At 43.1% G+C, this 26,486-nt stretch overlaps 1 protein-coding gene across 1 annotated transcript in view; it reads right to left on the bottom strand.

Annotated features, from left to right (window-relative positions):
- Positions 1 to 1,844: 1,844 nt before the first annotated feature.
- LOC133450417 (cytoglobin-2) overlaps positions 1,845 to 26,486 on the bottom strand; it is a 27,278-nt gene continuing 2,636 nt past the window's right edge. The window contains exons 2-3 of the mRNA XM_061729036.1: positions 7,838 to 8,069; positions 1,845 to 2,047 (exon numbers count right to left, since the gene is read on the bottom strand). Of these exons, the coding sequence (XP_061585020.1) occupies positions 1,883 to 2,047; positions 7,838 to 8,069 (397 nt within the window). The 3' untranslated portion in view covers positions 1,845 to 1,882. The remainder of the gene's footprint in view (positions 2,048 to 7,837; positions 8,070 to 26,486) is intronic.

The following is a 26,486-nucleotide window of genomic DNA, read 5'->3' as shown; positions in this document are numbered from 1 at the left end:
TTAGGGCTAAAAAAAAAAAAAAAATGGAAATTACGAAAATAAAATCATAATAATATGAGAATAAAGTCGTAAAATTAAGAGAATAAAGTCGTAAAATTACGAGAATAAAGTCGTAATATTACGAGAATAAAGTCGTAAAATCACGAGAATAAAGTCGTAATATTACGAGAATAAAGTCATAATATTACGAGAATAAAGTTGTATTATTACGAGAATAAAGTCGTAATATTAAATATATTATAAATATATAAATATAACTTCACAAGATGCTCAATATTCAACATTTTAACACACTCTTCCTGTTAGAGTTCTCATAAATTAACACTTTATTCTTGTAATATTACGACTTTATTCTCATAAATTACGACTTTATTCTCGTAATATTATGACTTTATTCTATTACGACTTTATTCTTGCAACATTATGACTTTATTCTTGTAATTTTACGACTTTATTCTCATTATATTATGACTGTGTTCTCGTAATTTCCAATTTTTTTTTGTCTCAGTTTGGCCCTAATACTCCGTTGTAAATTACACATTTGGATCATACATAGTCCAAAAAACGCTATTTCTGTTTAAAATCATTGGCTAATTATACTTTTTTCGCCTTGAAACAGTTGCACTCTTTCTGCAGTTTTTCACAATAAAAGCTCATGTTAATGGGGCCGTTTCATTTTTTTAGCATATATTTTTAGTATACATTACAGATTAAAGAATTCAAATCCTGTTTAGAAATTATGACGAATCACTGATGTGAAACGATGAAATATCTATTTATCTGCTTAGTAATAGTTAACAACGTTTTCGTACATAAATACAACCTTGAACAGTTAAGAGGCCGCCGCCCCGAGCTACCAGCAGGTCAGAGGTAAATGATAAGATAAGATAAGATAAGATAGTCCTCTTTCTTCACTTTGCAACAGTTGGACTCTTTCTGCAGTTTTTCACAATAAAAGCTCATGTTAAAGGGGCTATTTTATTTTTTTAGCCTATATTTTTATAATACATTACAGATTAAATTATTCAAATCCTGTATAAAAGTTATGAAGAATCAGTGAAGTGAAACTTTGAAATATCTATTTGAGTTTCAGTTACATTTATGTGACTAATAAATGGCGAGTAAACGTAACTCTGCTGGTAGCTCCGGACAGTTTTTACTAAAGTTGCTACATGAACCAGATAAAGTCTCTTCCAGACTAATGTCGGTCCGTAAAGCTAGCGTCTGACGACGGTGCGTTTCATCAGATCTGTTAACGATAACCTTTGCTCCCGTGTGACTCTCGTAGCATTGACATGATGAGCTAACGACGTTTTGGAGGTTCAAGTCACAATTCTGATGAAATCTTCACGTTATTTACTTTTACAGATTTTCTTTACGTAACACAACCGAGGTAAAAAATAAAGTTACATCTTCTTCTAGCTTTAGCCTTTTAGCATGATACAGCATCGCTGCTACGTAGCCTTTAAGAGCCCGACCTTTGACCTGGTTCTCGCTTGCATGGCCAAAATGTTTAGCCAGCGAGCTAAAAACATGAAACCAGGAACGCTCTTCCACCTCTGCAACATCTCTGAGGTAAATCAAAAATAAAACAGCTGTGACCTCTGCGTCACACAGAGACGTCACGTTGAAGCAGACGGCAGCGACAGGAACTAACAGGAGGAGAAGTGGACAGTCGGCGTTAGTGAAGCTCCACTGACACAAGCGAAGACCGAGGACGGCGTCGGGCGACATCTCCGGGCGTCCGACCGACCGACGGGCCGCCGCGGTGCAGAAACACCAAAATAAGGAAGGATGTTGCACATAAACCGCGCTAGCCGGACCCGTAAACCCTCCCCCTCAACTCTTCTCTCCTCCTCTGAATCCTCCCATCCCTCCGGCCTCACACCGCCGAGCTGGACACCTGCAGCCAGCCCGCCTCCGTGTACGCGCCCGTCACGTGCCAGTACAGCGCCGCCATCAGCTTGGTCCACACCAGCTGCACCTCGGCCGTGAAGAACTCTGGGAAATCCTCGGACAGAACGTTCAGCATCACGCCGCTCAGGATCTGTGGAGGACGGAGAGAAACGGAGAGGTGTCAATCACTCGTCTGTGGGAACGACAGAAGTGCTGGTCCGGATGTGAGGTTACCATGGAGATACTGTAGGATGTGGATGGATGATGGATGGATGGATGATGGATGGATGCATGGATGGATGGGTGGATGTAAGGATGGATGGATGGATGGATGGATGGATGGATGGATGGATGGATGGATGGATGGTTGGATGGATGATGGATGGATGGATGGATGGTTGGATGGATGATGGATGGATGGATGGATGGATGGATGTCATGATGGATGGATGGATGGATGGATGGATGGATGGATGGATGGATGGATGGATGTCATGATGGATGGATGGATGGATGGATGGATGGATGGATGGATGGATGGATGGATGGATGGAAGGAAGGATGGTTGGCCGTACTGCTGGGCGGTATACCGGTCCATACCGAATACCGGTGTTTATTTTTCTTATGAAATGAATTTTTCATATACCGTAATACCGGTCAGTATGTACAGTAGTGCACACGTTGGGAACGCCGTGCAGCGCTACGTTCCGCCGCGCGCCAGAACGTAGGGCCGCTGGACACTGTTTCCCCTACCACTGTATGGGCCTGGCGGGGTATATTATTATACATTATGTATATGTATAAAAAAAAATAAAAAATCAATGATCATTTACGTTTAGGAGTGGCTCTGCAGCGCTGTTCTGCAACGGGAGTCAACCTGCTTCGTTGCCTAGTAAAGCCTGAATTATGGTTCGGCGTAAAATCGACGTAGAGCCTACGGCGTAGGGTACGCGGCGACGTGCACCGTACGGACACTCACTGCGTACCCTACGCCGTAGGCTCTGCGTTGGTGTAACGCGGAACCATAAATCAGCCTTAACGATGCGAGTACCGCTGCTGAGAGCGCGGGCATATTATTATACATTATGGGATGTATAGAGTTTGTAGCCAGCCAACTATGGCGCCGGCCAAAAAAAGAAAAAATATTGCGGGCGACAGACAACATGATATAAAGAAATGTTTCTGCAGGTACGTGTGTTTGTGTTTGCATGTGACGCTGCAGGGAAGCATGAAGGAAAACACAGCCCGACGACACACCATGCAACCGCGGGGTCCTAGTGCCGGCACACGTCAGGCCATGCAAACCTGTATTTATACTAGTGTAGACATTAATGTTTTTCCACAATATTTCCTCCTCATGACAGTAAAATAGGCCATTCTAAGCCAATTTACTGCAGCAATTCCTTTCCAAATAATTAGAAAATGTGGTTAACACCCAGTTGTGCATGAAAAAAAAAATACCGTGATATACCGTGAAACCAATATAATTTTGAAAAATACCGTGATATACATTTTTGGTCATACCGCCCAGCACTAGTTGGCCGTCTCACTTCCATCCACGTTGTCCTAGTTATTGTTTTTTTTACTTTGATTTTGTGTGGATGTTGAAACTTTAACTGGAAACGCGACTATAACGAGCTACAGCGACACTTGTGTCTGAACATCATCAACACGGAGGAGGAAACAAACACCCGGATCCCGCTGGAGCTGCTGCCCGGGGGAAGATTCATGCTCAAAGTTAGTGCTCATAATAAACCGCAGGAGATAAACCAGAAGAAACATCCTTCACACTGTAAATATCCTAAAAAGATCATTTCAGTCCGTCTGTTATGATATAAATGAATAATTAGACACAGAGAGGCCTCCGCTGAGACTCCAACCAGCAGCATACTTGCTCAAGAGCATCAAACACTCATCAACACATGTTTATATTAATATATCTCCTGGTGCCGGAGGTTAAAAGGAAAAGAGACAGAAACAGAAGAAACATCAGCTCCCTAATAGCAGATTTATGTTAAGTTTATCGGAGAAAAGGTCGGTGTTTCTACGTAACTGTGATTAAATAACTTTAGGTGAGCATTTTCAAAACCATTGCTGCTTTGGTTTATCTCAGAACAAACGTAGACATCCGTGTTGATCTCCTTAAGCATTAAGAAGATACTTAAGTTCGTTTTGTTTGCATTTAGGACATTAAAAACAATCAACTCCATCGTCCATCCTCTCTGGATACCTGGAGTCAGAATCAGACGCAGAATTAAACTCCAAACTCCATAAAACAGAGAGTTCAGGATGTTTTTCCACGGAGCTGAAAGCTGCCGATGTCCCAGTTCTGTTCCCTGCGGAACTGATGCTCAACTGCCATTGGCTCATCTGCGATTTGAGGGGCGGGGCTTAGCCATAGGTTAACTGACCCTTTCTCAAGCCCCGCCCCTGTTGCTGGGTAACTGGGTTTTACATCACTTTATTTCTAATTATTGTACCAAAGAAAATCAACAGCAACTAGATATAAATATAAAGTACTTCAGGTATCGTGTAATGAATTTAAAAAACAGAGGTTTTTGGTGAAAAAGAGATCTTTTGATGAGTTTAGCTGATAGCACGGTGGAAGGTGTGGCCGTCCACGTAGCTTTATTTACCGTTGGTTTTGGGATGAAATCTATTCCTGTGATTCTTTCTTTCACCACTGTCCCAAACACACTGGTTAAGCATTTTAAGATAAATAAATAAACTCTTGCACGGTTGTAGCTATGGGTTGTAGCTGCTGCCGAGCCGACTTTGTTTTGGAAGTTCGGATCAGATTTCTGCCAGTTTGGGGATAAAAAATATGCTGCACCCTCACGACACTACAGGTGTTCCTTTATACTAATACAAAGTTTAAAAAAAGAATCCAGTGATTTAAATGTTGTTACAAGCTAGACTTTTTCCACTGACGTGAACGAGAGAGACGGCTCTTTGGTCCAACTGGATAAACCAGATATTCTGACCCGGATGAAACAACGGAGGATGATGTTTGTGATTGGTCAGGCGGGGACCAATCAGAAGGCTGACAAAGGGTCAATTGTGTAGTTTAACGTAGGCCTGTGTTGAAAAAAAAACAAAGATTTTCCGATTCTAAATCGATTCTCATATTAATTCCTAAAAATCGATTAATATGTCTAAAGATCGATTTTTTTTTCTCATCATTACAACTTTTGGTATTTTTTTGTTTATGCCCAAAAAAGGAATGTTTTGTTGGACACGAGAATAACTGGTGCCATGTTTTTGGGGGGTATAAAAGGTATGAAAACATTAAGGTTTTCAGTTATAATTGCATAAATTGTCTATATTTCATTATTTTATATACTGTCTTGGGGCTACATTTGCATAAAATGCTAAAAACCAAATCCTCAAAAAGTAAAAATCGAAATAGACCGAAAAAGGAAAAAATAAAAACGGAATGTGGGAAAAAAAATAAAAGCGATTTCATCCGTCTCTGTTTCCTCCTGGATCTGTTTGGTAATTCTGACCCACGATGTTTCTGTTTCAGTTCTATCAGCATTCTGGGAGCTGATTGGTCCTTACAGCATCATTAGCTGCAATACTTGCTGTTTAATCTCAGTATAATACTAGTATTAATATGTTGCAGAATTACAGTCATATAATTCATGCAACAGCTCAAAAAACTGTTTTAATAACACTAACCCAAATCAATATCGGAATCGAATCGGATCAAATCTTGATAATCGAATCTGAATCTTAAGAATCGGAATCGATTCTTGACATTTGAATCGATCCCCAGCCCTATTTTAATGATGGGTTTAGTCATAAGCTCGTAGTAGTTAAACAAACATGGAGACGTTTGCGTGATTGTGGTTGAACTGAGGGGTGAAAACAGAGTCAGGTTACTGGATGGATGTTCCACCTGAACACCAACAAGCAGGATGCTGAGCTCCGATGCTACTGGTGCCAAGGATAAAAGGTTATGAAAAAGGGAAAAGAAACACTTCTCTCTAAGAAAAAGGACCTTAATGGACTCTTCTGGCTTATTAGTTTGACCTCCAGAGTCGATGGGTCGAACACCAGGTTGACAGACCAGGATTCAGTACATGTTGCAGCTTTTAAGCCTCTTATTCGTCTGTAAGTAACATGGAAACACATCATTTCTTGTACTGGGTTAAATATGCAAAGAAAATTTGCTCAAACGCGATTATCTTAAAAAAAACGACTTTAAGCATAAATAGAAGCTGGCAGTTAGATCTTCTCACAGCTGCTTCAATGAACCGACTGCAGGAAGCATTGAAAAGACTTTGGGAGGGAAACAAAGCGCTTCCCTCTTCAGCGAGATGAAGAGGGAAGCGCTTCAGAGTTCATATTTAAAATGATGTAATCCCACGGTTCATGTGGTTCAGGGTGATGGAGGTCTGTGGGATTTTACCAGCGCCGTTATCTGGGTTTTACTCCGTCGCTTCTCTGCCTGGCAGCTGGAAACAGGAAACAGGAAGCTGGAACCTCCAGGGCCGTTGTTTCGTGACTCTTTGTTTAAAAGCAGCTCGTTTAATTGGTTTTGACAAATGAAAGATGTTTTCAATTAAACCCATTAACTAGCCGTGCCATTAGATTGGTAATTAGATCATTGATGTTAATTCTTGAAGCTGCTGAAGCGGAAAATCCAACATCGTGATGCCTTTTACTCAAACGGGAAGACAAACGATAATTAACTTTCAAGACGTGGTCCGGTGTATTTAATTAGTGCTGATGGAGGCAGAATGGGAAGATGGATGTCAGGATGGATGGATGGATGGATGGATGGATGGATGGATGGATGGATGGATGGATGGATGGAAGGATGGATGGATGTCAGGATGGATGTAAGGATGGATGGATGGATGGATGTAAGGATGGATGGATGGATGGATGGAAGGATGGATGGATGTCAGGATGGATGTAAGGATGGATGGATGGATGTCATGATGGATGTAAGGATGGATGGATGAATGATTGGAAGATTGGATGGATGGATGGATGGATGAAAAGATGGAAGGATGGATGGATGATGGATGGATGGATGGATGGATGTCTGGATGATGGATGGATGGATGGATGGATGAAAAGATGGAAGGATGGATGGATGATGGATGGATGGATGGATGGATGGATGGATGGATGGATGATGGATGGATGGATGGATGATGGATGGATGGATGGATGGATGTCTGGATGATGGATGGATGGATGGATGGATGATGGATGGATGAACAGATGGATGGATGGATGTCTGGATGATGGATGGATGGATGGATGGATGATGGATGGATGAACAGATGGATGGATGGATGTCTGGATGATGGATGGATGGATGGATGGATGATGGATGGATGGATGGATGGATGATGGATGGATGAACAGATGGATGGATGGATGTCTGGATGATGGATGGATGGATGGATGGATGATGGATGGATGGATGGATGGATGATGGATGGATGGATGGATGGATGGATGGATGATGGATGGATGGATGGATGGATGATGGATGGATGGATGGATGGATGGATGGATGGATGGATGGATGGATGATGGATGGATGGATGATGGATGGATGGATGGATGAACAGATGGATGGATGGATGGATGATGGATGGATGGATGGATGAACAGATGGATGGATGGATGGATGATGGATGGATGGATGGATGAACAGATGGATGGATGGATGGATGATGGATGGATGGATGGATGAACAGATGGATGGATGGATGGATGGATGGATGGATGAACAGATGGATGGATGGATGAACAGGTACCTTGAAGTAGATGGATGGATGGATGGATGGATGGATGGATGGTTGATTGAATGACAGATGGATGGATGGATGAACAGGTACCTTGAAGTAGATGGATGGATGGATGGATGGATGATGGATGGATGGATGAACAGATGGATGGATGGATGAACAGGTACCTTGAAGTAGATGGGTTCCACCTGGTGCTTGATGGCGTGGGCCTTCCCCACCAGGGCCAGCACGGCCGACACCTTCTCCGGGTCGTGCAGGTTCTCCACCACGCTGTTGATGGCGTTCATGACCCGCCGGGCGTGCAGCCGGAGCTGGCCGCTGCGCTCCATCTCCTCGGGGTCGTCCATGTCCTGGAACTGGCTGAAGTACCGCTTCGCCGACGGGAAGTTGATGAAGAACCTGCAGAGGCAGATCAATAAAGATTCATACAAGGGTGAGAACATTGACCTTTTCCCAACGATTTATCCCTTCAGGCGTTTTAACCTGGAGCTGATTCATGTTGCCACTAGACTTGTAGTCAAGACCACCTAAACCGAGACCAAGACCAAAACAAGACCAAGATGGACCAAGTCAAGACCAAGACTGGTTCAGCTCAAAACGGACACGAGGCCGAAGCCAAAACGCTACCAAGACCAGAGAGTATCAAGACCAAGTCAAGACCAAGACCAAAACAAGACCAAGATGGACCAAGTCAAGACCAAGACTAGTTCAGCTCAAGACGGACACCGAGACCGAAGCCAAAACACTACCAAGACCAGAGAGTATCAAGACCAAGTCAAGACCAAGACCAGTTCAGCTCAAGACCGAGACCAAACAGAAACCTAGTAATGTCCTGATCCTGCGTGATTGTATTCCATCATCCTGGTTCTAGTTTCCATATGAGCTTGTTTTCAACTGCAGCTCAATAACACAGAGAAGTGGATGATGATGTTGAACTCACTATAAATGTTTCCATCCATCAGCTGAGATCAGTTATGTGTGGCGACTGCACTACCGCTATTTCCCAACCCCAACCCTAACTCCTAACCATAACCCTAAACCAAACTGGAACCACAACCAAGGAACTAGGGCTGGAGGCTCCGACAAGTGTAGTTTCAACGGTAACGAACTGCAAATGCTGAACCAAGAGAATGAGTTCTCAGAGTTTCGGTGTACCGGCCCAGACGGGCCGAGTCCAACACCAGAACCTGCAACCTTTGTTGAGAACGTCTTAAATCAGACACAGACAGCAGTTCCTGATGTCAGCCTCGAAAAGACCGAGTCCAGTCAAACCCGTATGTCCAACCCAGACCCTAAACCAAACCCTAACCGTAACCATAACCATAACTATAACCATAACCATAACCATAACCATAACTATAACCATAACTATAACTATAACCATAACTATAACCATAACCATAACCATAACCATAACTATAACCATAACTATAACTATAACCATAACTATAACTATAACCATAACTATAACTATAACCATAACCATAACCATAACCATAACCCAAACCATAACTATAACCATAACCATAACTATAACCCTAACCATAACCATAACCATAACTATAACCATAACTATAACTATAACCATAACCATAACCATAACTATAACTATAACCCTAACTATAACCCTAACCATAACCATAACCATAACTATAACCATAACTATAACTATAACCATAACCATAACCATAACTATAACTATAACCATAACCATAACCATAACTATAACTATAACCATAACTATAACTATAACCATAACTATAACTATAACCATAACCATAACCATAACTATAACCCTAACCATAACCATAACCATAACTATAACCATAACTATAACTATAACCATAACCATAACCATAACTATAACCATAACTATAACTATAACCATAACCATAACCATAACTATAACTATAACCATAACCATAACCATAACTATAACTATAACCATAACTATAACTATAACCATAACTATAACTATAACCATAACCATAACCATAACTATAACCATAACTATAACTATAACCATAACTATAACTATAACCATAACCATAACCATAACCATAACCCAAACCATAACTATAACCATAACCATAACTATAACCCTAACCATAACCATAACCATAACTATAACCATAACTATAACTATAACCATAACCATAACCATAACCATAACTATAACTATAACCATAACCATAACCATAACTATAACTATAACCATAACCATAACCATAACCATAACCATAACCATAACTATAACCATAACTATAACTATAACCATAACTTTAACCATAACTATAACTATAACCATAACCATAACCCTAACCCTAACCCTAACCATAACCCTAACCCTAACCCTAACCATAACCCTAACCCTAACCATAAACATAACTATAACCATAACCATAACTATAACTATAACTATAACTATAACTATAACCATAACCCTAACCCTAACCCTAACCATAACCCTAACCCTAACCATAACTATAACTATAACTATAACTATAACTATAACTATAACCATAACCCTAACCCTAACCCTAACCATAACCATAACTATAACCATAACTATAACCATAACCATAACTATAACCAAGGAACTCCATCACGTTTACCATCCCGTCTGGAGCATAAATACGGAGAGCAGCTTCTTCTGCTCCGACACCTGCACCACAAACAAACTCATCCATCAAGGACACGGCAGGAAACGTCCCTCTCTGACTTCCTACTAATTATTCTCTAAATGTTACCCGGCTCAGCGTTTATCTGTTCCTCCTTGGTTAAAGTGCAGCTGAGGAACCTGAAAGTGCCTGATTCGGCGCCGCCGCTCCGGCAGGAAGTCCCGAGCAGAGACCTTTAGCGCGCCGCGGCGCTGATGAGCCTCTGCAGTCACGACTGATGGCCTCTAATTGGATGCAGGTGTCGCTCCGAGCGGCTGCTGCTGATGGATGTGTTTGCAGGAGCATATAAAATATATCTGTCAGTGATTCATGAGTACCGAGGATGGAACCTGGAGGGTTGAACGGTGGGAAATGATTGTTGTTGTCGTGTCAGGCGTCACGTAGCCGTCGCAGCGGGAAGAGCTTTATTCTCTTTGTTTACTGCTGATTAAGAAACGTTCTGAGTGGGATTACACGTGTTCAGACGGAGGTTTCCTACTGGCCTTCACATGCTGGAGGAACTCCGACCAAACGCTCAGGAAACGGAGCACGACTCCATGTCGTCTGCGTGAGGCGAGCTGTGAATCCAGATGTTGATCAGGGGTTTCTATCGTTGTTAATGTTAATGTGTGGAACAAACTAGTTTGAGCTTAATGTGGTGCGAAAGGATGCAGTTCCATCCATCCATCCATCATTCATCCATCCATCCATCCATCCAGACATCCATCCATCCATCCATCCATCCATCATTCATCCATCCATCCATCCAGACATCCATCCATCCATCCATCCATCCATCCATCATCCATCCATCCATGCATCCATCCATCCATCCATCCATCCATCCATGCATCCATCCATCCATCCATCCATCCATCCATCCATCCATCCATGCATCCATCCATCCATCCATCCATCATCCATCCATCCATCCATCCATCCATCCATGCATCCATCCATCCATCCATCCATCATCCATCCATCCATCCATCCATCCATCCATCCATCCATCCATCCATCCATCCATCATCCATCCATCCATCCATCTATGCATCCATCCATCCATCCATCCATCCATCCATCCATGCATCCATCCATCCATCATCCATCCATCCATCCATCCATCCATCCATCCATCCATCCATCATCCATCCATCCATCCATCCATCCATCATCCATCCAACATCCATCCATCATCCATCCATCATCCATCCATCCATCCATCCATCCATCCATCCATCCATCCATCCATCCATCCATCATCCATCCATCCATCCATCCATCCATCCATCCATCCATCCATCCAACATCCATCCATCATCCATCCATCCATCCATCCATCCATCCATCCATCCATCCATCCATCCATCCATCCATCCATCCAACATCCATCCATCATCCATCCATCCATCCATCCATCCATCCATCCATCCATCCATCCATCATCCATCCATCCATCCATCCATCCATCCATCATGACATCCATCCATCCATCCATGCATCCATCCATCCATCCATCCATCATCCATCCATCCATCCATCCATCCATCCATCCATCCATCCATCCATCCATCATCCATCCATCCATCCATCTATGCATCCATCCATCCATCCATCCATCCATCCATCCATGCATCCATCCATCCATCCATCCATCCATCATCCATCCATCCATCCATCCATCCATCCATCCATCCATCCATCCATCCATCCATCATCCATCCATCCATCCATCCATCCATCCATCATCCATCCAACATCCATCCATCATCCATCCATCATCCATCCATCCATCCATCCATCCATCCATCCATCCATCCATCCATCCATCCATCCATCATCCATCCATCCATCCATCCATCCATCCAACATCCATCCATCATCCATCCATCCATCCATCCATCCATCCATCCATCCATCCATCCATCCAAAAAAAACTTTTTCCTAAGAAATTTGATTTCTTAGGAAAAAGAGACGGATAAAATAAGCTTAGTCTTAGACTTTCTTTCTGTTCAAGGAAAGAGATTTGTTGGAATTACATTGAACTGTTCTGTTTTTCTTTTAATGAATGAAATAAAGAAAAGAAAGAAAGAAAGAAAGAAAGAGAGAAAGAAAAAGAAAGAAAGAAAGAAAGAAAGAAAGAAAGAAAGAAAGAAAGAAAGAAAGAAAGAGAAAGAAAAAGAAAGAAAGAAAGAAAGAAAGAAAGAAAGAAAGAAAGAAAGAAAGAAAGAAAGAAAGAAAGAAAGAAAGAGGAAAACCCGATAAACCAGAGGTTGTCCCTCACGTACAGGACTGTCTCAGAATATTAGAATATTGTGATAAAGTCCTTTATTTTCTGTAATACAAAAATATCATACATTCTGGATTCATTACAAATCAACTGAAATATTTCAAGCCTTTTATTATTTTAATATTGCTGATCATGGTTTACAGCTTAAGAAAACTCAAATATCCTATCTCAAAAAATTAGAATATTCTGGGAATATTAATCTTAAACTGTAAACCATAATCAGCAATATTAAAATAATAAAAGGCTTGCAATATTTCAGTTGATTGAAGAATCCAGAATGTATGACATTTTAGTTTTTTTAATTGGATTACAGAAAATAAAGGACTTTATCACAATATTCTAATTTTCTGAGACAGTCCTGTATAACCAGCAGTGTTGGGCAAGTTACATCCAAAATATAATACATTATATATTACTAGTTACTGTCATTTGAAAGTAATTAGTTACATTACAATATTACTATATCTGAATTGTAATGCGTTACACTACTTGTGTATTACTTTTGAGTTACTTTCAACAAAATAGCAAAAAAAGATAAATCTTGTCCCACTGGCAGATTTTTCTACTTATTTCAAGTGAAAATTGACTTGAAACAGGTGAGAATTGTCAAATAAGTTATTTTTCTGGTGTTATTTTTCTGGTGATGACTCTAAATGTTGAAATAGCAGTAAAACCACATTCATTGATGAAATGTCATAAGGGATGGAAAGGAGGGATGGCAGTTTTACAGGGGGGGATGATTTGGACCGTTTTTATTTCAGGGGGGGGGATGATTTGGACCGTTTTTATTTCAGGGGGGATGATTTGGACCGTTTTTATTTCAGGGGGGATGATTTGGACCGTTTTTATTTCAGGGGGGATGATTTGGACCGTTTTTATTTCAGGGGGGATGATTTGGACTGTTTTTATTTCAGGGGGGGATGATTTGGACCGTTTTTATTTCAGGGGGGGGATGATTTGGACCGTTTTTATTTCAGGGGGGATGATTTGGACCGTTTTTATTTCAGGGGGGATGATTTGGACCGTTTTTATTTCAGGGGGGGGGGGTGATTTGGACCGTTTTAATTTCAGGGGGGGGTGATTTGGACCGTTTTTATTTCAGGGGGGGGTGATTTGGACCGTTTTAATTTCAGGGGGGGTGCCATCACATCACCCCTCATCCCCCCTCAACTCGAATACTGCTCACACGGAACTCAGAACTTCTTCATAAATAACTCCCAGAGAGAAAAAAAACACCAGCAAGCTAACAAACAAACCAGTAAAGCTCTCAGAGTTAACAAAACGTACCAGCAATCACCAACTCGCAGCTGTTTTAACCTCTCCTCCTGATGGGCTGCAGGTGTGGTTTAAGGCTGATTTATGGTTCCGCGTTACACCAACGCAGGCAATACGCCGTGGGTTACGCGAACTACTGCTTACCCTACGGCGAAAGCTCTGCGTCGATTTAATGCGGAACCATAAATCCGCTCTCACAGCGCGACTGGCTGTGAGCCCGGCTCGTGCAGCTCCTCGCCGACTCCGCGCTCATATATATTTAATAAATGTATAAAGCCCATATATTAATAAAGCCTCACTTGGCCGAGCTCTAACGCTGAGACCATGGTAGATTTAAGTTACACGCGGACACGCCGCACTGTTGACTTTTCCCTGCCGGCTCTGCTCACTGAACAGTCCCCACACAAACAGTGTCCAGCGGCGCTACGTTCCGCCGCGCCGCCTTCCCAACGCTTTTTTCTGTTGTCGGGATGTCTCGCGGACGCGGTGTTGGTGAATTCTTTAAAAAACAACAGCTAAACGGGTTAAAATGCGTTGTAACGCGCGTTACTTAGATTGTAACGAGTAAAATATTACCGAAAATTTATTAGTAATGCGTTATATTACTGCGTTACAGCAAATAGTAATACATTACTGTAATTGCGTTACTTTTGTAACGCGTTACCCCCAACACTGATAACCAGTGGCAAATAGGGAGATAAAGTGTAAATCTGCTCGTGGGATTCGAGTCGAAGGCTTGTTTTTATTCCAGCTTTTATCTGTGGCCTCAGAGCATCTCGGTGTGAGAGGAACGACTGAAAGAAGTGAGAGGGAAGTTTCCTCCGGCTCAGCTCCAGGAGCAGCCGGACTGATTAAGTATCACAGGACTTTTACTGACAGCGCAGAGTCAAGTTGTTAAATTCCCAGTATGATCTTGGAGACTGAAGGAGACGGGTTCTGCTCTGACCCAGTTTGAATCCTGTCAGCCGTCCAGCCCGAGTGTCGCTAAAGCAGTTTATTTCCCAGCTGGAGTCGGGCCCTGGGCAGAACCGCTGCTCTACATCCACATCCCTCAGATCCTGTGTCATGCTGGTCTCACAAAGGCTCGGCCGGCCGCCAGCGCTCATAACCGGGCGCTAACAGCTGTCACGGTACGACCTCCGTTCCTCGGCTGCAGAAACGACTCGTGGCTCTTGTTCTGCTCAGAAAAACATGAAAGTTAACGGCTCCTCTGATGTTTTCTCCCAAGAAGAAAGGCTTTTTCCTTTTATGTGCCTGTTCTCGTGTTGGGATTATAAATGCTTAATCTCCCGCAGCCAAAGACGCGGCGTACAATACATTAAAGGAAGACATGGCAGGGACATGGCAGGCACAAAAAAAAACCTTTTCAACCTGGAAATCAAAGGACGGTTTTGTCTTCTGAACATTTGAACATTAAGCCAAGGATGATGGAAGCGTGTTCGCTTGACACCCACCGAGATATCGACTGGGTTAAAGGCTGTTTGCCGTGTTTTGAATGACTTTTTTGAAAGTTTTACAAATCCAACTGGGACATTACTTTACCAAAAAAGTATAAATTAATTTCTTGGACTCTTTGGAGTCATGAACAAACTTGAGCCTCAATACAGCGACTTCCAGACTCTCTTTCACAAGTAAAACTCCACAGGGCCGGTGTAAATACTAACAAAAACAAATATGATGTAGTCCTGAATTGAGAGGATTTATCGAAGAGCGGTACTGTCAAAGTCCCTTTTCCACCAAACCGGTTCCAGGACTGGTTCTGGTTCTGGGCCAGTGCTGAGTTTGGAACCGGGCTTTCTGTTTCCACTTACAAAGAACTGGCTCCAGTTCCAAGGTAGCAGCAACTCTTTGCTGGTCTAGAGGAAAGAACCGCTTACGTAAGCGGAGGGGGAGGGGTTATTCAGACCAACGGCAACAGCAAGACTGGGAGACGAAGACATTTTCAAATAAGAATGAATCTGGATGCAGCAAAGCATCATGGGAGGAGGAGGAGACAACCTGTCTTTTAGAGATGTGTCCACGGAGGAGCTACTTGGACCAAGTCCTGTTAGAGCAGATACCTGGTTGTTGCTGCAACTTTCACCCAAACGCAGTGACATAACTGACGTTTGCAGCAACGTAATGACGTGGCTCCTCTTACCACTGAGCTGCGGAAAAACAAACTGGTTCACAAGTTGAACGAGTTGTGAACCAGAACCAGCCCTGGAACCGGTTTGGTGGAAAAAGGGTATCAAACGATCCAGTGGATCCTACCGGGTCCGTCACTGCGATGAAGACTCCTCCCCCAGCTGAACACAACCTCGTGTTCATCAAAGTTGAAGTCAAGAGAAAGTTAAAGGGACATTGAAAGATATCTTTCGGTGGCTGAAATGAAAACAAGCTCAGAAAATCCAAAGTAACGCAACTCTTCACTTCCTTTGAGACCACTTGGTCGAGATCAGAGGATTCCTCCTGAAACCCAACTTCATCACAAGCTGCATTTGTTGCACCAGCTGTTATTATTTAATTGATTATTAAGTACTTAAGTAATAAACGGCATCTAAAGCTGTACCAAGCAGGCTCTGAGAGATGAGAAATCAAATGTAAATGTGAAAATAGGTTGTTTTAGTTAACCTCGTGGAGATTATTGCTCAGCTCTAAGTGAACAGTATCATTCTTATTCTTTCTTCACAACCTTCCGTGCGACAAAGCGGCTGATTTTAGAAGTGAGTGTTCAGTTTGACCGTATTAACGAGCTTCTGCAGAGGCCCGAGGCGTCTTCACTCCCCGGTGTAATTGCATTTGTACGCGTTGGTGAATCAGGCGTTTTATCGCCTTCCATCCCCTCAGATACAACGGTGACATCTGGAGACTTGACCCGGCTTCAGCTCGCCAGACACACGCCCCAAACACACGCCGTCAAACACACGCCGCCAAACACACGCCGCCAAACACGCCGCCAAACACACGCCATCAAACACACGCCATCAAACACACGCCGCCAAACACACGCCATCAAACACACGCGTCAAACACACGCGTCAAACACACGCCGCCAAACACACGCCGCCAAACACGCCGCCAAACACACGCCATCAAACACACGCCGCCAAACACACGCCATCAAACACACGCGTCAAACACACGCGTCAAACACACGCCGCCAAACACACGCCGCCAAACACACGCCGCCAAACGCGCCGCCAAACACGCCGCCAAACACACGCAGCCAAACACACGCAGCCAAACACACGCCGCCAAACACACGCCGTCAAACACACGCCGCCAAACACACGCGTCAAACACACGCCGCCAAACACACGCGTCAAACACACGCCGCCAAACACACGCCGCCAAACACACGCGTCAAACACACGCCTCCAAACACACGCCACCAAACACACGCCGTCAAACACACGCCGTCAAACACACGCGTCAAACACACGCCTCCAAACACGTGCCATCAAACACACGCCGCCAAACACACGCCGCCAAACACATGCCACCAAACACACGCATCAAACACACGCCATCAAACACACGCCGCCAAACACACGCCGCCAAACACACGCCGCCAAACACACGAGTCAAACACACGCCCCCAAACACACGCAGCCAAACACACGCCGCCAAACACACGCCGCCAAACACACGCCGCCAAACACACGCCGCCAAACACACGCCGCCAAACACACGCGCCAAACACACGCCGCCAAACACACGCCGCCAAACACACGCCGCCAAACACACGCCGCCAAACACACGCCGCCAAACACACGCCGCCAAACACACGCACCAAACGCACGTACCAAACACACGCCGCCAAACACACGCACCAAACGCACGCACCAAACACACGCCGCCAAACACACACCTCCAAACACACGCCTCCAAACACACGCCATCAAACACACGCCGCCAAACACACGCATCAAACACATGCCATCAAACACACGCCCCCAAACACACGCCCCCAAACACGCGCCATCAAACACACGCCGCCAAGCCGCCACAAATCACACACCAAACTGTACTTTATAAAGAAAACTGTACAAAATCAATAACCAACCATCCATTTATTCATCATCCATCCATCCATCCATCCATCCATCCATCCATCCATCCATCCATCCATCCATCCATCCTGCTCAAACCTTCAAAGACATTTTAGGAGCCGATGACACCGGTCTGATACCGGTCTGATACCGGTCTGATACCGGTCTGGGACCGGTTCTCAGAGGAAGCAGCCAGAGACCCCCGGACTTTCTCAAATCCAGGACACTGAGACGTTCCCAGAACAACCAAGAGCAATCCCTGGTTCTGACCCGAGTCCCTTCTCTGACGGGCCGTGTCCAGATGTCTTCATCCTGGAAGGCATCTGGCAGAAATCCTGACCAGATGCTAAAACCTCAACTACTTCCTACCGATGAAGATGAACAATGAATCTTATCTGAGCTCTTCCCGGGTGGTTGAGCTCCTCACGCTACCCCTGAGGGTGGGTGGGGGGTTCTGCACCGCCCATCCTCCGCCTTATCACTGTGGAGGGGTTTGAACCCCCCAGAGAATCCCAGGAACTATGTTTTCAGGGGCTGCTGGACTCGGGTCGGACCTCCAAGCTGTGACGAGTCCCAGGGGGCCGACTAAGCTGATGCGTGGTTAGCATCAGCCCGTTACTAAGTTCCATACTTGGACCCTCCAGGCCAACGCACAGCCGGTAACGGCCATCTGTTAGTACGACTGGGAGCAGAACAAAACCTATTTTATTTAAAATGTGGATAACTTTAATCTGTTAGGTCTTTATTTACAGTAAAAGAGTCATGGCAGTGTCAGCGCTGAGTAGCTAAAGTGATAGAAGTCATTGTATACGCTGTCAAACAAGAGATCAATCCCCTAATTATACATTTATTTATTGTTTTATATATCCAACAGGTAGCTTCAAATCTGAGCTAACAAAGAAAAATTGGAGTTACCCAAGGATCAATTCTGGGGCCTGTGTTGTTTAACATCTATATGTAAGTGCTACCATAACTACGCAGATGACACACACATCTATATAACCATCTCACCAGGGGACTAGAAACCGAGTCCTCACTGAGACCAGGAGACCATATAAGTCCAGTTCTTAGATCTCTGAATGGTCTCGGACCAAAACAAATCTCTGATCTCCTGGTGCATGATGAACCAACCAGAACCCTCAGGTCGTCAGGGCCACGCCTACTTTCTGTACCCAGAGTTAGAACCGAAAACGATGAGGCGGCGTTCAGCTTTTATGCTCCTCACCTGTGGAACAAACTCCCAGAATGCATCAGGGATGCTGAATCTCCCTTTAAATCGAGGTTGAAAACCGTTTTATTTCCTGCTGCATTTCAGTAATCTCCCACAATGCACTGCAACCTTTTATTTCTTGAATCTCATTTGTTTAATTACTTTTAAGTGATATATTTTTTGTCTTTAATTATTGCTTTTAAACTCTAACTTTAGCATTTTTAAAGATCTTTTTGACGTAGACCTAGAAGTGTTGCCAGACACCCAAAACCAAAATAACCAAAATAACCAATCGTACAGAGAGCCCGAAACTATCGTAGCTGACGTAAACTTATCGTACACAACAACAACGCTGAATGAGAAATGGGTTTGTTGATGGGATGGAGCTAAGGGGGCGTCTCTCCATGAGAGAAGAAGTGACGATAAAATCAATAAAAACACGACAAAACACCAGATCAATTACCAAAAAATAAATCTGCTGAACTAGATTCCAAATCAGACTAATGGTAAATAAGAGTTATGAAGAAATACTCGCTTTTCTACAGGGATTGGAATGTTGTCGTACACTTCCGACTATTGATCGTACATCTTACACATCTGGTGAGACTGTACGATGCTCTCTTGTGTCGTAGCTATGAACTAATACGGTCAGTTTTGCTTCATGTCATAAAGCTTAGTTTGTTTCTGTTTCTGTCTTCACTTTTTTACGGGATTGCGTTCAGGTTCCACTTTAAATGCCGAATCAGTGAACTGAGTCATAAGGTTTCCGACTGCTCAATATCCGTCTTTTTGTCGGAAGACGGTTCCATCTTCCATCTCACTGCGAGATGTACGACCGCCATTTTCTGAGCTACCTCTTCCCCGTGAGACGATGTGAACCCGGCCTTGATTGCATCAAGTATGCACCATAGTTTAGTGGGAAACTCCCTAATTGCGTAAACGCTATAACGGTTTCTTGCCATGAGAAACTCCAGAGCTACGTTAAATGTGATCTGATAAACTCCAGAGAGAAACTAAACGTCCCTCCTGCTGATGGGTCCATCTCAGCCTCCTACATTAACATCCCTCGTGAAACGAAGGAGTCGTTTACGACGGAGCGAGTAAGAGGTCGTGTTTTTCTACGAGCGTCAAATAAAAAAGCGTTTAGTGAAACCTTAAATCACACGGAGACATCCTGATGTGGACGCGGGCCGAGTCACCGCCATGAATGGACACGCCGCCGTTATTAGTGAAGTGAAGTGTCAGATATCTGGAATCACTTTGAACCTCTGACATGATCTCATGATCGTCAAGGCGACGGGAAGAAGAAGGAGCAGATGAAGAGGAGGGAAGTGAAAGACGAGAAAGGCTGAAAGGAGCGACGGATACGGAGGCACTGAGGGAACCGGTGAGGTGCCAAAGGCTGTTGCTGTCATCCGCAGATAAGCAGAAACACACACACACACACACACACACACACACACACACCCCGTCCCTTCCTCTCCGTCACTCATCACCACAAACCTAAACCCGGTTTGTCTCAGTAGCGTCAGTGTCCTTCGCCGCGACTCGCTGCTCATTTCAACGTCCCCTTCAGGGCACAATTACTAAAACACTGGAAATATTTAGCTGTCGACATTTATAATGAATACAAATCTTTATTTTATGTTTGAGAAAAGCAGTGGATCCGTGTCGTACGGAAGAGTATCAGGGCCATGCAGAAGAAAAAATATTTGAGGGGGGAAGATTTTTTTTTATTGTACACTTCGAGAAAAAAGTTTAAATGACGAGATTAATGTTGAAATACAATTTCAAGAATAAAGTCGAAATTTCGAGAATAAAGTTGAAATACAATTTTGTGAATAAAGTCGAAATGTCGAGATTAATGTTGAAATACAATTTCGTGAATAAAGTCGAAATGTCGAGAAAAAAGTTGAAATGTCGAGATTAATGTTGAAATACAATTTCAAGAATAAAGTCGAAATTTCGTGAATAAAATCGAAATTTCGAAAATAAAGTAGAAATACAATTTAGTGAATAAAGTTGAAATGTCTCCTCTAGCCCATCAGTTAGCAGAGCGACTGACAGCTCTGCAGCAGCAGCTGTTACTAACTAATTAACTAACTTACATCCTTGGAGTGGAACGTTAAGGGTTCGTTTCTGAAGTTATGCAGCTGCATATGTGTGATATGTGTTTCAAATCAATATCGTAAAGCCAATTGACTTTTTTCTCAACATTTTGACTTTTCTCTCGAAATTTACTTCAACATTATTGTCGACATTTCGATTTTTTTCTCAACATCTCGACTTTTTTCTCGAAATTTACTTCAACATTAATCTCGACATTTCGACTTTTTTCTCGAAATTATACTTCAACATTAATCTCGACATTTTGACTTTTTTCTCGAAGTGCATAATGAAAAAAAAATCTTCCTCTAAAATATTATTTTTATTTTTCTCCTGCCTGGCCCTAATACTCCGTAGTAGCTACACAGCATTTTAATGCCTCTCCATCTGGAGATTCTACTCCCGGAGAAGTGTTTATCCTCACCCTTTAAGACGTTGGTGGTGTCGGAGGGAGATGGTGGAAATGTTATAAACAACGTGCTTAAAGTTAAAGTCGTACATGCACCGGACTCTAATTCAGAAATGTCACCGTCTCAATTACTGGAGGAGGACTTTTGAGTCGTCCTTCAGCTTCACGTGGAGAGGAATGCAGCGTTCCCTCCTTCACTGCACTCGTCTCAGCTCTGGTGAGAGGGTGAGGGACGGAGTGTGTGTGTGTTCTCACACTACTGACGGTGTGGGGACATCCATTATTCTGCTCCCTTTTGGGGACGGACTAAAAACTACAACAGAAAAATTATTTGACGTAATTATGGGTCCTTTTAATTGATGCGAACGTGTGTGTGTGTGTGTGTGTGTGTGTGTGTGTGTGTGTGTGTGTGTGTGTGTGTGTGTGTTTCTTCTGTCTGCAATTATCCTGAAAAATTACAGACATTTTTCCGTCATTGTGTGAATCATAAAAGGCTGTTTAATTAGCTCTGCAGCTGAACCGTGAAGCTTTGTTCGCACAGCTGCAGGTTAGCCGTTGCAAAGTAGTCCGTTTGCGTCTTCTATTGTAAAATACACACAAAAGAAACAAAATGGTGGTGAAACATGTTGAATTTGAATTGAAACCCACCTCGTGAAAGTTTCAACCGCTGCTGTTTTTGGTGGGATTTTACGAGTAAAGCTGACACATGAGCAAATTAAAAACAAACATATTGTTGTTAGGCTGCTGTGATTTTAACATAAGTCCAGTTAACCGCGTTAGATCTCCTGATTGAATAGTGTGTTTCCGTCTTTACCGTCTCTCGCTGTCTCCTACATGCTCAGGATCGAGTTATAAACAGATTAACAGACAGAATACTGGACTCTAATTGGACTAAATTCAACTGGGAATTGATTGACTTGTATTGAACTTGTTTACTTTCTCTGTAAATTGAGCTTCAATTACTTTTAACGTGAACCGGAGCCACAGACATAAAATGATTTTGATTTTGTTGTGCGTGAAACAGCCTTGTTGGACTGCGTCTTGGCCGGTTGTCGAGGCCTCTGACGTTCAGTATTTACATAATCAATACCATCGAACCCAAGATGGCAACATTTGCACCGCCGTCGGTTTCAGTCAGTGTTGGACCCGGTAGGATCCAATGACTTAGCGAACTCCCACTCCGTACCACTTGGTGGTGATAGTGTACCACTTTCACTGATTGAGAAACTCGCCTAACTAAAAATAAGGCACAAAAGAAGAAGAAAAACTGACAGAGCTGAGACGGTTGCCGGGTTTCCGTTTGCAGTGGTGGTCTTGAATGAAGAGAGACGGCTCAAAGTGAACATGGAGGTGACTGAACAGTTCCGGAGTTGAGACTCCACCTTCTCAAACCAGCTGCTATGAACAGAGCTGTGAAGACATGGTTGCAAAGGGAACTTTTGTACTCCGTCTCTGTTTTTCTCACAAAAATGTCAGATATTTTTATGAAGTCAAATTGCATCGCCTCGTTCTGTGTCGACATCAAGACTTCCCGACCTGATCCTGCTTGTGTCAGAGCTTCATCTTTTCAGCCGTTGACATGAGCGGAAGATAAGCTAACTGTTGAAATTGTCGAATGGAAGAGACTCTGATCTGCAGCTGAGCGGGCTGGAAACCACAAATACGCTATGATATCAACATCAATGGTGCAGAACCAATAACCCACATGAGATAATCTGTTTTACAGACTCAATTAATTTCACACCCGTCTGTGTTTACTCTTTATTAAATAGCTTGAAAGGGAGCTAACTTTAAGATTTACCCTCAACTGTCTCAGTTCACCCCTCGGTAAGTCCCGCCCCCTTAGTTACTGTCGTTAACTCAGACAGTCCATCTCACCGACAGGTCGGATTCATTTCAAGACATTTTTGGGTTTTTTTAGCGAAGATTTTCTCTTGGGGCCTTTGGATTCAGCCCCTAGTGGCCATTCAAGGAAAAACGTCCTTAAACTGCAGCATTTGTGTCGATGGCAGATTAGGAAATGCAGCGACTTGTTTCTGCCCTGATATTCCCTGGGGGGGGGGTTGGTTATCAAGACTCTGATGACTAGGACTCTGCTTCTATTGGGTTTGGACTCTTAAATCTGATTTGAGTCCCTGGATTTGATTAGATTTATTTTTATGTATGTTATGAGATAACATCTACATTAGCTTTAACATTAAATTTGAGCGGTTCAGGTTCATAAGGAACAAACTGTGTTTGAGCAGCAGAAGAACCATCAAACCACTTCCCACTGCAGTCTGTAATGTAGCCTGGGGGGGTGAATATTCATAAATAACAAAAAACTTTCTATGTTGATTCAGTTTCTTACCGAGTGTCAAACACCCCTATATACACATAAATATGCACTGCATTAAAAAGCGGGATAAAAATATTTAAAAATAAATGAATATGCATTCATGTACCTCACACTTAAAATGTATTTACAGACACGTGTTATAATAAAGACATCTATGATGTAACAACAGTAAAGTTAACAGTAACATCCACAACCACAGTATCATTACTGCTGGTGTTATAGTCAGGGGTGCACACAAGCCGGTACTTGAGGGCCAGTCTACTGCACGTTTTTAGATGTTTTCCTGCCTCAACATAACCCTGATAGACAAGGCTGTGTCACCAACAGAGTTGTGTAAACCTTGATGACGTGTTGATGACGACCAGTGATTAGAATCAGGTGTGTTGAAGACGGGGAAACATCTAAAACACGCAGTAGACTAGCCCTGGAGTCCCGGCTTGTGTGCACCCCTGGTTATAATAATAATAATAATAATAAGCTTTATTTGTATAGCACCTTTCCAAACACAGTTACAAGGTGCTTTTACAAAGCAGAATTAAAAGGCAGAATCCAATAAAATGACAAAAATATAAAAACATAAGAGCATAGAAATACAATAAAACATTAGAAAATAATAACATTGGATATTATAGAGTACATTATTAGATGTTAAGTAAAAGCACATTTAAAAAAATGTGTTTTTAAAAGAGATTTAAAAATGGTCAGAGATGTGGCTCGCCTGACCTCCTCCGGCAGGTCATTCCAGAGCGACGGGGCCCTGATAGCAAAGGCCCGGTCGCCCTTAGTTTTAAGTCGAGATCTAGGAATCTCTAATAGGGACCCGCCGGAGGATCTCAGGCTACACCTTGGCTCGTATGGGACTAAGCAGTCTTTGATGTACTCAGGGGCCAGTCCCATCCGGGCCTTAAAAGTGATAATTAAAATCTTAAAATCAATTCTAAAACGCACAGGTAGCCAGTGTAATGAAGCTAAAATCGGGGTTGTGTGTACTCTTTTATTTGAATTTGTGAGGAGTCTGGCAGCAGAATTTTGGATAAGCTGAAGTCTGGAGAGATTATGTTTACTTAGGCAGGAGTAGAGTGAGTTACAGTAATCCAAACGGGATGTGATGAATGCATGAATGACAATTCCAGGTTCTTGGGAGACAGAAAGGACCGGATTTTGGAGATTCTGCGTAGTTGAATGAAACAAGACTGGACAGTTGCTTTAACATGCTGATTAAAGTTGAGATTACTGTCGAAGATGATACCAAGATTTCTGCAGCTGGGGGTAATACTGGTGGAGAATAAGTTGTGGTGAGATGTGACTGTGTGTGGTGTCTGGGCCTATGATAATGACTTCGGATTTGTCCGGGTTCAATTGAAGGAAGTTATTAGACAGCCAGGTTTGTACTTCATTTAGCCATACTTTGAGAGTGTGTAGTTGATGGTTGATGGTAGGGTCGAAAGAGAAATAAAGCTGTGTGCCATCTGCGTAAAAATGGAAACTAATATTGTGTCTGCGGATTATGTGACCTAGAGGTAACATGTAGAGTGAGAAGAGCAGCGGGCCAAGGACTGACCCCTGAGGTACTCCACAAGACAGAGATGCTGTGGAAGATCTGCAGTCACCAATAGCAACATTAAAAGTCCTATTGTGGAGATATGAGTAAAACCAGTCTAAAACAATGCCAGAGACGCCAACCCAGTTCTTGAGACGTTCCAATAAAATCAGGTGATCTACGGTATCAAAAGCTGCAGTGAGATCTAAAAGGATTAAAATAGATGAATGGCCAGAGTCAGCTGCTAAAAGGAGATCATTGAGCACTTTGAGGATTGCAGTCTCTGTGCTATGGCCCGTTCTAAAGCCAGACTGGAATTTTTCAAATAGGCCATTTCCGGTCATAAATGAGATCACCTGTTCTGCAACAATTTTTTCTAAAACCTTGGCCAGGAATGGAAGTTTGGAAATGGGACGAAAGTTGTTCAGGATGGTGGGGTCTAATGAGGGTTTTTTGGGCAGTGGTTGTACTAATGCAGTCTTGAAGTGGTCTGGGACTATGCCTGATGAGAGGGAGGAGTTGATTATGGTTAAAATAGAAGGACAGACTAAGTGCAGGACTTCTTTAAGGAAGCGGGTGGGGATGATATCGAGAGGACAGGATGTGGGCTTCATGTTGGAGATGATTTTGCCAAGATGTTCTATTGAGACAGGGTGAAACAAATTTAAAGGTTGGTTATTATTGGTTATAGTCACTAGTAGTACTAACTACTACTAACTACTAATAGTTTTCATCATCATCCTCTTCTGACAAGAGCCCCGGGGCCACAACTTGGCAGCCCCCCAGTGCCCCAGTCCATGGCCCCACCAAGGGCAACTGACCCAGACCGTTTTTCCACCAAACTGGTTCCAGGGCTGGTTTTGGTTAACAACTTACTCAATTTGTGAACCAGCTGAGAACTGGTTTGTTTTTCCACAGCTCGGGTGCTAAGAGGAGCCACTTTGCTGCATCCAG

Source organism: Cololabis saira, chromosome 1, assembly GCF_033807715.1.
Source record: "Cololabis saira isolate AMF1-May2022 chromosome 1, fColSai1.1, whole genome shotgun sequence".
In the NCBI taxonomy this organism is placed as follows: Eukaryota; Metazoa; Chordata; class Actinopteri; order Beloniformes; family Belonidae; genus Cololabis; species Cololabis saira.
Note: the sequence above shows the minus strand (reverse complement) of the source record. Positions and strands in the feature narration are given on the sequence as shown.